This window comes from Eublepharis macularius, chromosome 2 (genome assembly GCF_028583425.1).
Source record: "Eublepharis macularius isolate TG4126 chromosome 2, MPM_Emac_v1.0, whole genome shotgun sequence".
In the NCBI taxonomy this organism is placed as follows: Eukaryota; Metazoa; Chordata; class Lepidosauria; order Squamata; family Eublepharidae; genus Eublepharis; species Eublepharis macularius.
The window spans coordinates 2,463,404-2,475,351 of record NC_072791.1 but is presented as its reverse complement, the minus strand read 5'-3'; the positions used below and the strand labels follow the sequence as shown (position 1 = coordinate 2,475,351).

Genomic DNA, 11,948 nt, shown 5'->3' with positions numbered 1-11,948 from the left:
AGGGAGGCCCTTGGTGCGCCTTGACTTTTTTTAAGCGGCGTGTGAGAGACGTTTTCTAATGCCTCCCCGGCAGGCCTTTGGCGGAAAAGGGAACGTTTTTAAAAAGAAAGGCCCGTTTTCATAGCGGTCTGGTCGGACAAACGTTACCCGGCATGCCCCGGGCGCCCCTCTGAGGTGCGAGAGGTTCGGTATGGCTGCCGGCCGCAGGGACTACGTTACCCGGCATGCCACGCGGGACGGAGGCGAAGGCTGGCTATGGAGGGCACGCGCAGGAGGTGCTGGGGGATGTAGGGCGAGGGGCGTGAGGGGAGCGGAGAGCGTGGCGGGAGGCGGCCGCCCCTCCCCTCCCCTCCCCTCCCCTCCGCCCGCGTGCGGCGATGCCATGGCGGCCCCGGCGAGCCCCTGGAGCCCGGAGGAGCTGCGCAGCGAAGCGCTGCCCAAGCGGGAGATCGTCCGCTTCCTGCAGGAGCAGGCGGCCCACGGGGTGGGTGGCTGGGTGGGTGGGGGCGGTTGCCAACCTCCGGGGGAGGGGGCTGGAGGATTGCCAGTTCCGAGCTGGAGATTGGGGGGGGGGGGGCTGTGGAAGAGGGAGCAGCTTTATGGGGAAGGGGAATCTGTGGCGAGCCTCATAGGTGCCCCACCCCAAAACTGCCATTTTCTGCAGTGTCAGCAAGGGGTTACCAACCTCCAGGTGGTGGCTGGAGATCTCCCGGAATGAAAACTGGTTTCCAGTTCTTTGCCAAAGCCTTTACCAGCTAGCCCACTCAGGCACTGAGGCCTTGAACGTGGTCGTCGGCTTAGCCACTGCTGACTCTATTAATACAGACTGAGTTTGGGAGAAACGGGCGAAGACCCATATTGGTAAACGATTGCAGTTTCTTATATGGGAACTATATTTGGACAGGTATGCAGAAATTAAAAGTGGGGATGTCAGGCACTTTAACCAGTGAAATCCCCTCCCCAACCTCCGCCTTCTGCAGGCTCCAACCCTGAAATCTCCAGGAATTTCTCAGCCTGGAGTTGGCAACTGATCTCTAATTTGATATCATTTGTAATTCCAGTAGAATCTGGGCTTCTGTACTTGCAAACACGCCCCTTTCTTCTCCTCCTTTCGGGCTCCGCTTGGAGGCTTCCTTTATTTGGGGAAGTTTTGAGGCTGGTTCCCATTTCCAGGCACCTCTGGACAAAATGAAGCTTCTCCCCTCCCCCCCTTAAGAAAACCAGGATTCTGAATGTGAGTTTGTGCCGAGGAAACAAGCTTGGGCTAACCCAGGTACCTGCAAGCATTCAGACGTGATTGCAGATCAAAGCATGATTCTGGACTTCCCAAATCAAAAAGTCTCCAGGGGTACTCTGAGGAGGGAAAAGGGAGAGGCACACGTGTGCTTCCCTGCTCCTTCCAGGCAAGCAGAGGACCCTTGCAATGTGTGAATGCAGCCGCTGCTTTACATCCCTAGATTGCTTTGCCGAAGAGGCAAATGCCTTTCTTTCTTTCGGAATGGTGTTGCCCTAACTCTATTTTTCTTTTTAGTTCCTTGCACAACACAAGTTACTCGGACAGATAAAAAACGTAGCCAAGACTGCCAGTAAAGATCAGCTCATTGCAGCTTATAACCAGCTCTTTGAAACGAAGGTAGGTTGGCTTGGCTCTCATGTTTTCACTAATCTGGGGAGGAAACCACAGCTGGGGGAGCATCTTTTCCATGCAGGGGCTCCCAAATTAAATCCATAGGGGTTTTTTAGTATGGGCCTGGGGAACAGTTCTGGGCCAGAGTTTGCAGAATTCTTACTCAGCAGAGTGGACAGTTGTCCAGAGCCAGACTTTCTCCAGGATTTATCCCACCTGCAGCAGGCAGCCATGAGCCCAGTTCCCACCTTTGGGCTACTAGCAGGTCCTGTGGCTGCTTTGACAGCAAGAGCGCCAGCGTTGCCGGGTCAGGCAATACGTAGCTCATATACAGCTCCGAGTGGCCCCTTTAAGGAGCTACCAGCAGCAGCTACAGCTGGACCAGGGCATCTCAGTTCTCAGGCCAACTGGGAACAGGTGTGGGAGATCAGGGAAGGCAGCTGGGCATGTTCAGGATTAAGCCAGGCCCATATATGGTGCCAAAGGGCAGGCCAGGGAGTGGAGAGCCTTGAGAAGGTGGCAGAATGAGGGGTGAGCAACCCCCCTTGCCTTTTTGTGGTGTCAGAGGCGGTTGCCAGCCCTGGGGCCTTGGGTGAAACCACAAAGGCAGACAGGGAGGACCAAGCAGTTGCAGACCTCTGGGATCCACATTAGTACAGGGCTTTATGGACCAGCTCTGTAAGGCTGCACTGTATCTTGTATAAAGACATCCAGTTGAAAAGAGAGTGGTTTCATTTCAGCAAGGCAGAGTAAAGTGTTTCTCCTTGCTTGACATATCTTACTTGAAAGGGGTCCTGCCAGTAGCCAAATGTGTTGCCCGTTGAAGGCGCAAGACCCCAGGGGTGCTTTGTTTGATGACCTACAAGTTCTCTGTAAGTAACTTGCTTAAGCACTGTAAAGATTCATGGCCATTTATCTTTGATTGTTTTCTTTAGTTGGTGGTATGATCAGGGCTTCTCTGTGTGCAATAGGTCTTCCTATGCAACAGTCCCAGACAAACAGTCGAGTGGAGTCTAAACTCTTTCCTGACCCTGTCAGGTTCCTAGGACTGCCAGACTCCCTTTGCCAGCCTGCACAAAGCACTTGTCCTTTGATAGGCGGTGCTGTGGGACTGTTGGACCCACCGCCTCTTTTTCCTGCAGGGTTTTTTGCTCTCCTTGGTTTAAAATGTGCTGTGGGCAGCCGAGACCCTTCTCCTCTCCTTTTCCCCTGCAGCCTTGTTCTCCCCGTCTATAGACAAAATTGAGGGCCATCGGCTTGTCTTTGTTTTGGTTTAGTTTCCTGTGGGGGGGAGCTTGGAAGCTGCTAGGCCTGAGCCAGAAGGCGCCATTTGCTGCATGCAGAGAATAAAACGAGTGCCCCGGCCATCCACTGCCCTCCTTGCATGGCTCAGCAGCCTTCAGCCAGTACAGAGACCCCAGCTTCTTTCTGGACTCTTGTAGCTTCCAATGTATAGCCCACCCACCCCCCCCCCCAGTGCACATACTTCAATCTATCCTGCAGGTTCTGTCCATTATTGAAGGTGGGAGCTCCTTATCTGGTGCTTACGTCACTCACTAATATTTCAAGCCATTCCATGTCCTGTCTTGGACTTTTATTATATAGTTGCTCAGGTTCGCCATTGCTCCAGTCTGTTCTGTTTGATCAACTGACTGTGTAAGTATTCTTAAAACATTAACTTGAGTACAACAGTGGAAAATGTTCTTGGAGCATCAGCCAGATTGATATCCACGCTAATTCCAAAAAAACAAATTTATTGTTTCTGGGGAACGGGGAAGTTATTAAGAACAGAACACAAAAAGTCACAAACATCTTAAATAATTGTAGGTACACTGATTTTACTATACTCTTTTGGCATAAAATCAGTAAAAGGTGTCCAAAATAGAAAAAATGTGCATCCACCCCCACCCCGTTTCTTAGCTAAATAAACTCTTAGCAGTTTCATAATTTCTGCAACATTCCAGACCTAGGTAAGCCAGCCTTTAAATTATGGCATATATTTAATATGTGCCAATAATGGATGTTATTAATCAAATTGAATATGGTGCTTTTTCCCCAGAAGAAACAATTTGGGGACAGTATCACCACTTCGGTGGAGATTGCAGATATCTCCACAAGTCAAGTGATCTTATGAATTCTGGGTACAGTTAAATACCGGTTGTAAAGACTCTTGGCAACTTTCTTTAAATTTCAAAATAAAAGAGAGAGAGAGAGAGAGAGTAAAGGGGAAATAGATAAAATAACCAGCAGTACAAAGCAAATTTTAAAGCCGCTTTTGTAAGTAGGGGGGAGGCCACATTCTTGCTGTTTGTCTTTGCCTGCTGTTCTCCTGGGGGAAAGGAAGAGAGGTGCACTCTTCTACCTTTCTGTACAATATAGTGGTAATAATCCTGACCTCCTTCATCAGATTGTTTTAGATAGATTCACAATAAGGTAATGTGCATGGAACACTTTGTACTTGTTTTTCTTATCTTAAAATTCCTTGCCTTTCCTACTGAGGCTCAAAACGAATTGCAAATGATATAAAACGATCCAGTCAGGCAGCGTCAGGCATCCAACAGACGGTGCAGTAGGACTATGATCACAAAATTAGGGAACAGTGGAAACAAAAAGCTGTCTAAGGTATGGCAAACCCTAATGCAGAAAGTGGCTTGCAAAGGTGGAGTGCAGTAAAGAGCAGCAATACACACAGTAAGCATTGCAATAGACTGTATAAAAGCAACTTCCAGAGCTGTTCCATTGCACTACCCCTTATAAGAACGCCCTCCTGAATGTTTCTGTTTTCATTTTGTACAAAACAACAGAAGTGTGGGGGCCTTTCTTACCTCAGGCAGGCCAATCTCAGCCATTTGCAGTGTGGCAACTTCAGAAAGCTTTATTCAGATGAATAAAGCTCTCATGGCAGAACATAGTGAGAGAGGTAGTCCTGAAGGTATGTAGGTCCAAGGCAATTAGGAGCTTTGGAGGTGAGAACCAAAACCTTCGTTTGAACCTGGGAAGCGATCAGTAACCAATCCCGTGTCTGCCAAATAGGTGTGATGCACGTACTTTGCCTAGCGGTTGATCGTAACGAGGCTGCAGTGTCCTGAACCATCGGAAACCCCCGAGTTGCCTGCCCCACTAACCAGTATTTTCTTTTTAGAGCTTCAAGGGCACAGAAGGTGCAGAGCACGTGACGGAGCAGGTGAAAAACATCAAGATCGATGAAGAAAAGCCCAAAGAAACGAAGCCCGAGGAAGCTGTTGAGGAGGTAAGTTGGCCTCCTGTCAAGCTTTGTGGTCTTTGGCCAGTGGGAAACGAAGCCTTGCTGGGGTAAGAGGAAGTAAATGGACGGGGCTACATCAGAGTCTGCGCCACTGAAAAATGTTTGTAGAAGTCCCAGTTCACACGCGGCGTCCACTCTGCAACGGAGTTCCTGAGGGTGGGCTGTGGAGAAAGTTTGGAATGCCTGAACTTGTTCCATCCGCACTGACTTCCCCTCTGCTTCCAAGCTGAACTCAAGGCGCTGCCGTTGATCTTTCAAGCCCTGCACGGCCTGGGGCCTTCATGTCTGAAAGACCACCAGCTCCCATTATGGTCACCTTTGGGTGCCTCGTCATTTGAGGCCGTCATTTGGGTTTCAGCCTGCAAAGGGCCTTCTCGTTCGTGGCATTAGAATGATGGATTTCCCTCCCCAGGGAGATCTGTCTACTCCCTTGACCGTCGTCTTCTGCCATCACATAAAGACTTTGGTGTTTAATCTGGTATTACCTTACTGACTCCACTTTAGTTTTTAACTGCTGGTTTATATATACTTAGGTGCTGTTCTGTTTTCAAACAGGTCTTAAATTGTTGTTTCTTGTCGAGGGCATACCTGGACAAAAAAGCAACATGCAGATGTTTTAAATAGTATAATCGTATGATTGCTAGCCTCTTCTTTATTGTAGAAGGTGGTTCTGCCCATGGAGGAGGTGGCAGCAATTTTTGCTGATTCCCCATGTCCCACTGCACACACACACACACCCCGAGCGTGTTCTTGGGACTCCACTGACTTCTGGAGCCAGAATGTTAAGGGGGCACTGCAGGGGGCAAAGGGGCGAGAGCGGTGTGGAAGATTCCTTTGATAAGTCCTGCTGTGCCACCATAAATTAGGGCCAGGGGCCCCTTAGAATTGTGAGAGGAGGAGGAGGAGGAGGCTGACAGTTGTATTTCTTCCCTCTTTCTATTTCAGGGCCCCCCCAAATATACAAAGTCAACTCTGAAAAAGGGGGACAAAATCAACTTTCCCAAGAAGGGTGATACCGTTCACTGCTGGTATACAGGGAAGCTGGAAGATGGGACAGTTTTCGATACGAATATTCAGACAGGTGAGTGTTTGGAGATTGTCGCCTGTGTTGCTGCTAAGGGAGGTGAGAAGGTGGTGCGAACGTGCAAGGCTTGTGCAGACTGAAGCAGAGGCATGTTGTACCAGCAGTGCCTCCTGGGCACACTGCCGTGCAGTGAATGGGAGCTGAGTCAGGCTGCACATTGGCCATTGCGTGACTTCCATTCTTTCCAGTAGAGGCTGCTCAGAAGATATTCCCAATGGCTTGTGCCTTTGAGGATGCACGCAGCCCGGCCATCTTGTTCAGCACTGGGCTGAGCTGACCTTTTTGTTCACTCTATTAATTTAACGTCACGGGATGATGAGAGCCAGTTTGGTGGTGTGGTTAAGAGCAGCAGGACTCTGATCTGGAGAACCTGCAGTCTCCAGGTCTGTGGACAGAAGCCGCCACAATGAAATTGTGGCTGCAAATACTAGATGCCACCATAGAATTTCTAGATAACATGGTGACCAGGCACCTGGGATTCATCAAGCCATGCCTTAGGGAACGATTTGAGGACAGAACTCATAGTTAAGCATTCTGATCTTATGTGTGGGAAGGAAGAGGTTGCTGAGTCTGTAAAGAAAAAATGCTGGGGGGGGACTTTGGTTGTTTGTTTCAGGAAGCGATCTTTGAAGGGGCCGCAGGCTTGCTTCATAGCGGGTCCACTCGGATATTTGCATCTTGCCGGATTCCAGAACAAGGTCTCCCTGCTTGCTCGCTGTGATCCACCTGCATTCCTTGCCAGAAGAGCAGGCTTGGTGCCCGGACGGCTCTTGTAGCTACCAGGCTTTTTGCTCTGAGATATCCTGGCAGGATTTCTCTTGGACAAAATCCGTGGTGTGCAGAAAGAAGATAGAACCATCAGGCTACTGCAGGGAGAATTTATCTTGTGTGAGACCCATTGACATGAGTGGGATCTGTGCAGCAGGTCCCTTCCATTCCAGTTGGTTTGGCACCCGAGATGGAGCTGTGAAGCACCACGCTTACAGAAGAGCATGCAATGAGGATTTCTCATGAAACCCTCTTTGTAGAAACCAAAGACCATACATGGAATTGCTCAGGGCTCGAGGCTGGGCCTTAACCCAGAAGTAAAAAAATTTGGTCCAGAGCATCTGCAGAGTTAAATGGCCCTTCAGTGAAAGTCACAGGACTTCCTGCCTGTTTCTTACACTGTCTTGCCTCTGACTTAGTGTATTTCCAGTTTGACAGACATTGAATTTGTGTGAGCAGAGGCAGGAACGAGAAGAGCCCCAAGAAGTTTCTACGCCCGTTCGAACAAGCTGAAAAGCAAACTCTCTTTTTTCAGGCTCAAAGAAAAAGAAAGCCTCTAAGCCGCTAAGCTTCAAAGTCGGGGTCGGAAAAGTGATCCGAGGTGTAAGTATGTTGTGGGGCAGGCAACAGCAGCTGGGGCATGTCCCTCTGTCTGTCGACTCTGTCCTTTTTGGGGAATACCCAGTTCCAGGCCACGGTCAACCCACGTGACAGCCGTTATTGCCCCAGTCCTAACGCTGGGCCAAAACCATTTGGACAGCCTGTTACATTTAGGCAGAGAATTTAATTTGAAACTGTGCTGATTGTAAAATTCCACTGGCCTGTATATCCTTGGAAATTTAGGTACAGGCAGGGTACAACAGTCTGTAAATTACAACCGAGCAGGACCTTTGCACATCTCTAGGTGGATATGCCGTCTGTCCCTGGCAGCTCCCCCGGCGGGGCCAAGGGAATGAATGCTACGACAAAGAGCCCTTAGGAGATGCTGCCAAGACTGTGTGGCAAAAAACACCACAGCTGGGCTAGGCAGGCAAGGGGAGGCTGAGCAGAGAGGGGGGCAAGAGTGCTGCAGAGGGGCTGGAGGAATCCCGCAGTGGGCCCCTCGTCCACTTGGCCTCACCCAGCTCCCGCTGCAGCCGTGTCGCCCCACTGCATCAGAATTTGTTCTTGGATAGAATTAACTTGGTGATAACACTGCTAAGCCCGTGCCTCAAGCAAGGCTGTGAGATCAGTGCAGCAGAGACAAAAATCTTTTAAAAGAACCGTTTATTTTTAACAGTAAATAGCATTAGTACATTGAAAGAAGGAATTCAAACTATACATGCCAAGAAATTCCTTCCTCCCACACTTAAAAAAAATCAGCCCGGTAAACCTTTTAACGTAACCATTTCTCTCATCCCTTTAAATGAGATGCATGGAGGCGAATGAATCCACTGCCACCCAAGTACCCCCCCCTCCCCCCCGACGGCAGATCAACTTGCTTTGGGGGGTATCAGAAGTGGGCAGCAGGAGGACAGTGTGCTTGAAGAGTTAGGATGGCTGAAGAAAGGACTATACATTCTTTAGGTGAACCGTTGCGATCCAAATGAGTAGCCATGTTAAGTCTGTCTCTAGCAGTAGAAAAGAGCAGCACCTGCGTGTGTGTGTGCGGTGCCCTCAAGTCACAGCTGACTTACGGCGACCCCTGGTAGGGTTTTCAGGGCAAGAGGCTTAACAGCGGTGGTTTGCCATTGCCTGCCCCTGCAGCCCTGGTCTTTGTTGGGGGCCTCCCATCCAATTACTAACCAAGGACGACCCTGCTTGGCTTCTGAGATCTGACGAGATCAGGCTCACCTGGGCTATCCAGGTCAGGGCAGTAGCACTCATAACAGTAACAAGATTTGTGGTAGGGTATGAGCTTTCGCGAGTCACAGCTCACTTCAGATACCCGAAGAAGTGAGCTGTGACTCACGAAAGCTGACACCCTACCACAAATTTTGTTAGTCTTCTGGGTGCTGCTGGACTCTCGCTCTCTTCTGCTGCTATCCAAGGCACTCATCTTCAGTGTTTTGCAGCAATGCTAAATCCACCTCTCATTGGATGTGCAGCTAGGGCATGAATTGACAGCTGGCTTTTCTTCTTTGGCAAGCCAGCCCAGTTGCAGCTGTTTGCTGGCCCAATGTTCCGTTATGCACAGGCACAGCCAGAATCTTTCAGTGCACCTTTTCAACTGGGTTCCTGTGTGAGATGAGCGATTTAAAAAACAAAAAAAAAACCAAGCTGGACTTCTGTGGCACCTTAAAGGCCTATTTGTTTTTATTCTGGCAAAAGCTTCTCTGTACTACAGCCACCTTGGTCGGGGAGTTGGGCTGTAGTTGATGGAGGCTTATGTTGGACTAGAGAAGGGTTAGCTGCTGCAGACTCCCGTGTTTGCAGCCACAGATTAACAGGGCAGCTGCTCTGGAAGCTGGTACTGTGGCGTACAGAACTCTGTGGCCGTGGCTCCCCAGTCCTGATCAGCAGGCTTTCTGAAGGGGCTCAAGGCCAGCCCTGGCAAAGCCCTGAAGTTCTCCACTGGTGGAACAGCAGAAGGCTCTCCTTGCCCTCAAAAGAGGTGTGTCCCCCCACCCTGACCCCCACCTGCGGGTCCTGCCCTGATCTCAAGTTCTCGTTCTGATTTTTCAGTGGGACGAAGCTCTGCTGACCATGAGCAAAGGGGAGAAGGCTCACCTGGAAATTGAACCGGAATGGGCTTACGGGAAGAAAGGGCAACCTGATGCCAAGTATCCTTGTAAAATCCATTGCTGGGCGGCCTGCAAGGCTGGTCCGAAATGCAAGACTGGAAGTTCTTAATCGCTGGGGGGGGGGCGGGAAAGGCAAAGCTGCCTTTGCTTTGAACTGGCTCTGTCTGTCACCACTGAGCTGTCTCTCGTGAAGGCTTGCAGTCAGTCACACTGCCATGGCTTGGGGGGCGGGGGGGGGGGGGAGAGGCGGCCATCAAGGTACAAAATACCAAGGGAGCTGGCTGTGCATCCATGCATGGGGTCTCTCTCTCTCTCTCTCTCTCTTTCTCTCTCATACACACACTCACTCTCAACATACTTTTGTGCCAAAATATTGCTTTGGAAATACTTGGTGTGTAGACCCATTTCCAGCCAGAGATACTCTTTGCCCACCTAGGAGGGTTCTGTTGCCAAGCAACAATCAGAGTCACTTTGACAGTCATTCCCGTGCTTCCTTCTCGGGGCAAAAAAGCTGACTGCATGCGCCTCTCCAACTTTCCCGGGGGGGGGGGTGTCTTCTCTGTGTGTCCTTCTCTGTGTCTTCATGTCATTTACAGGCAAGTGCCTCCCCTTGTCTCTTGTGGGTATCTGGCCCAATATTGACTAGTAAGAAAAACAGGCAGAATTGCTCAGAAGTCATTTTAGCATGCACACGCTCACCGTGCTTTTCCATGGATGTCCTGTGCCCCGAGCCAGAAGAAAAATCAGCTTGTTCAACAAGTTCTCTCTCAGGCCAGGAATGTTCACTTTTATGGTCATTTCCCAAAAGCCTGCACCTCTTACTGATCTTTGTTCTGTTTGAACTTCCGCCCGTGGAATTTCTTGGTTTGTTCGGTTGGAGCTCAGACCTGAGCATAGGAACCAGAACTCAAATGAACCAAGGATCCACCCCCCACCCACCCACCCACCCCGCCGGCCCAGAAAGAGTTCTGCTCTGGAGGAGGGGGCAGGGAGAGAGGGACGAGGCCAGCTGTGCGGGTAAACGAAAGGAGGGCAATTCCTTAACTTCCACACCTCAGGATTCCACCAAATGCAAAGCTTCTGTTTGAAGTTGAATTGGTGGATATTGAATGACTGGATTTTTTCCCCTTCCAAGACTTGACTGCTGTGACGTTGCTCTGAGTCCACGGAATACTATTGTGGCCTTGCTAACCCCCCCTCCCCCCCCCCAAAAACTGCTATATAGCACCTGCAAATCTGAAGACTTCCTTTGGGGTTCTGGATTTTGTTGCTGTTTTACAGAATGCCATAAAACTCTTCCATGGCTAGTATGATGGTGCATTCCTGGGATCTGCTCATGGGGTCCTTCCATTGCAAGTGCCTGGAACTCCGTTTAAATGAAATGTCAGAGGAAAAATGGAAGATTGGGTAGAATTTGGGGGTGGGGGGGGGAGAGGGCAAGCGCCGATATAGAATGGCTGCCAGAAGAAGTGAAGCCAAACCGAATACTCCCTTCTCACTTTGCAAAGTAATGGCAGAATGTGAATAAAAACAAATTAAGGAAATGGGAGGGGGGACCCCAAACGTGGAGTTCTGCTCCTTCAGTGGCTACTGCTGCATCCAGAGAAACCACTTTCACTGGCAATAAGGGCAGGCAGTAACACGCCCCGCCATACAAAGGTCCCACCCATTTTCTAAGAAGTCCAGCAGGCATCACCGTGGGGAATCCTGGTGGCAGGAGGACAAGAAAACCTCTGTTACTCTAAATTAGAGATGCACACAAACCAAAATAGGAACCAAAGTTTGTGATGAGCCAGGCCGGTTTGTGGTTTGTGAACTGGCAGTTCGTCAGAGCCCATTTCTGACGAACCACCACAAACTTCAGGCTGGTGCTGATCAATCGGTTTCCTAGGCAACAGGGGATGGACTTCCTGCAAACCATCCGCTCACCCAGGTGTGGCCTTCTGCTGGCCCAGAGATGATGATTTGCTGACCTGGATGCGACATTTTCATGAACTAAACCAGTTTGTGAAGTGGGGCAGGTTTGTGAAAGTTCGTGGAATGTGACGAACCACACGGTGGTTTTTCCCCGGCTCATGCCCATCTCTACTTTTAAATCCCTGAGCTTCCATACAGTCACGTGACGGATGTCAGAAGGGCGAGATGAACTTCTACAGCTGAGGTGGTCATCCCTTTGTGTCCTCTTTCCTTAGCCCTTGTGTTTACTTCCATGTTGGGTAATGAGGGTCCCTCTCTTCCTGTTCTCTCCCCCTCCCTTCTACTAGTAGTGGAGCAGTTTTAATCAAGCCATACACGTAGTGAAGCCAAGCTATGAGCTTGGCATCCCCCCTCCCCTGACCTGTACATTGCAGCTCGTGGCCAGACTTCGTGGGAGGGTGCCCTCCTTTTCTCAGAACGGTGCCAATGTTCCTCTGTTTCCCTGAAAACCAGCATTAGACTAGGTGAAGGTGGGGTGAAGAAAGAGGCAGAAAAAGAATGTGA

At 50.0% G+C, this 11,948-nt stretch overlaps 1 protein-coding gene across 1 annotated transcript; it reads left to right on the top strand.

Annotated features, from left to right (window-relative positions):
• Positions 1-344: 344 nt before the first annotated feature.
• FKBP3 (FKBP prolyl isomerase 3) lies at positions 345-10,777 on the top strand. Its single transcript, XM_054971776.1, has 7 exons — positions 345-484; positions 1,532-1,633; positions 4,770-4,877; positions 5,838-5,973; positions 7,280-7,347; positions 9,409-9,506; positions 10,526-10,777. Exons 1-7 carry the CDS (start codon positions 383-385, stop codon positions 10,578-10,580), a joined length of 669 nt encoding a protein of 222 aa, XP_054827751.1. The 5' UTR covers positions 345-382; the 3' UTR covers positions 10,581-10,777.
• Positions 10,778-11,948: the final 1,171 nt, after the last annotated feature.

Coding starts and splice junctions, on each gene's coding strand:
- FKBP3 (XM_054971776.1), top strand. CDS start 383: ATGGCGGCCCCGGCGAGCCCCTGGAGCCCGGAGGAGCTGCGCAGCGAA. Junction 485..1,531: donor AGGAGCAGGCGGCCCACGGG/GTGGGTGGCTGG, acceptor TTTTCTTTTTAG/TTCCTTGCACAACACAAGTT. Junction 5,974..7,279: donor CGATACGAATATTCAGACAG/GTGAGTGTTTGG, acceptor CTCTTTTTTCAG/GCTCAAAGAAAAAGAAAGCC.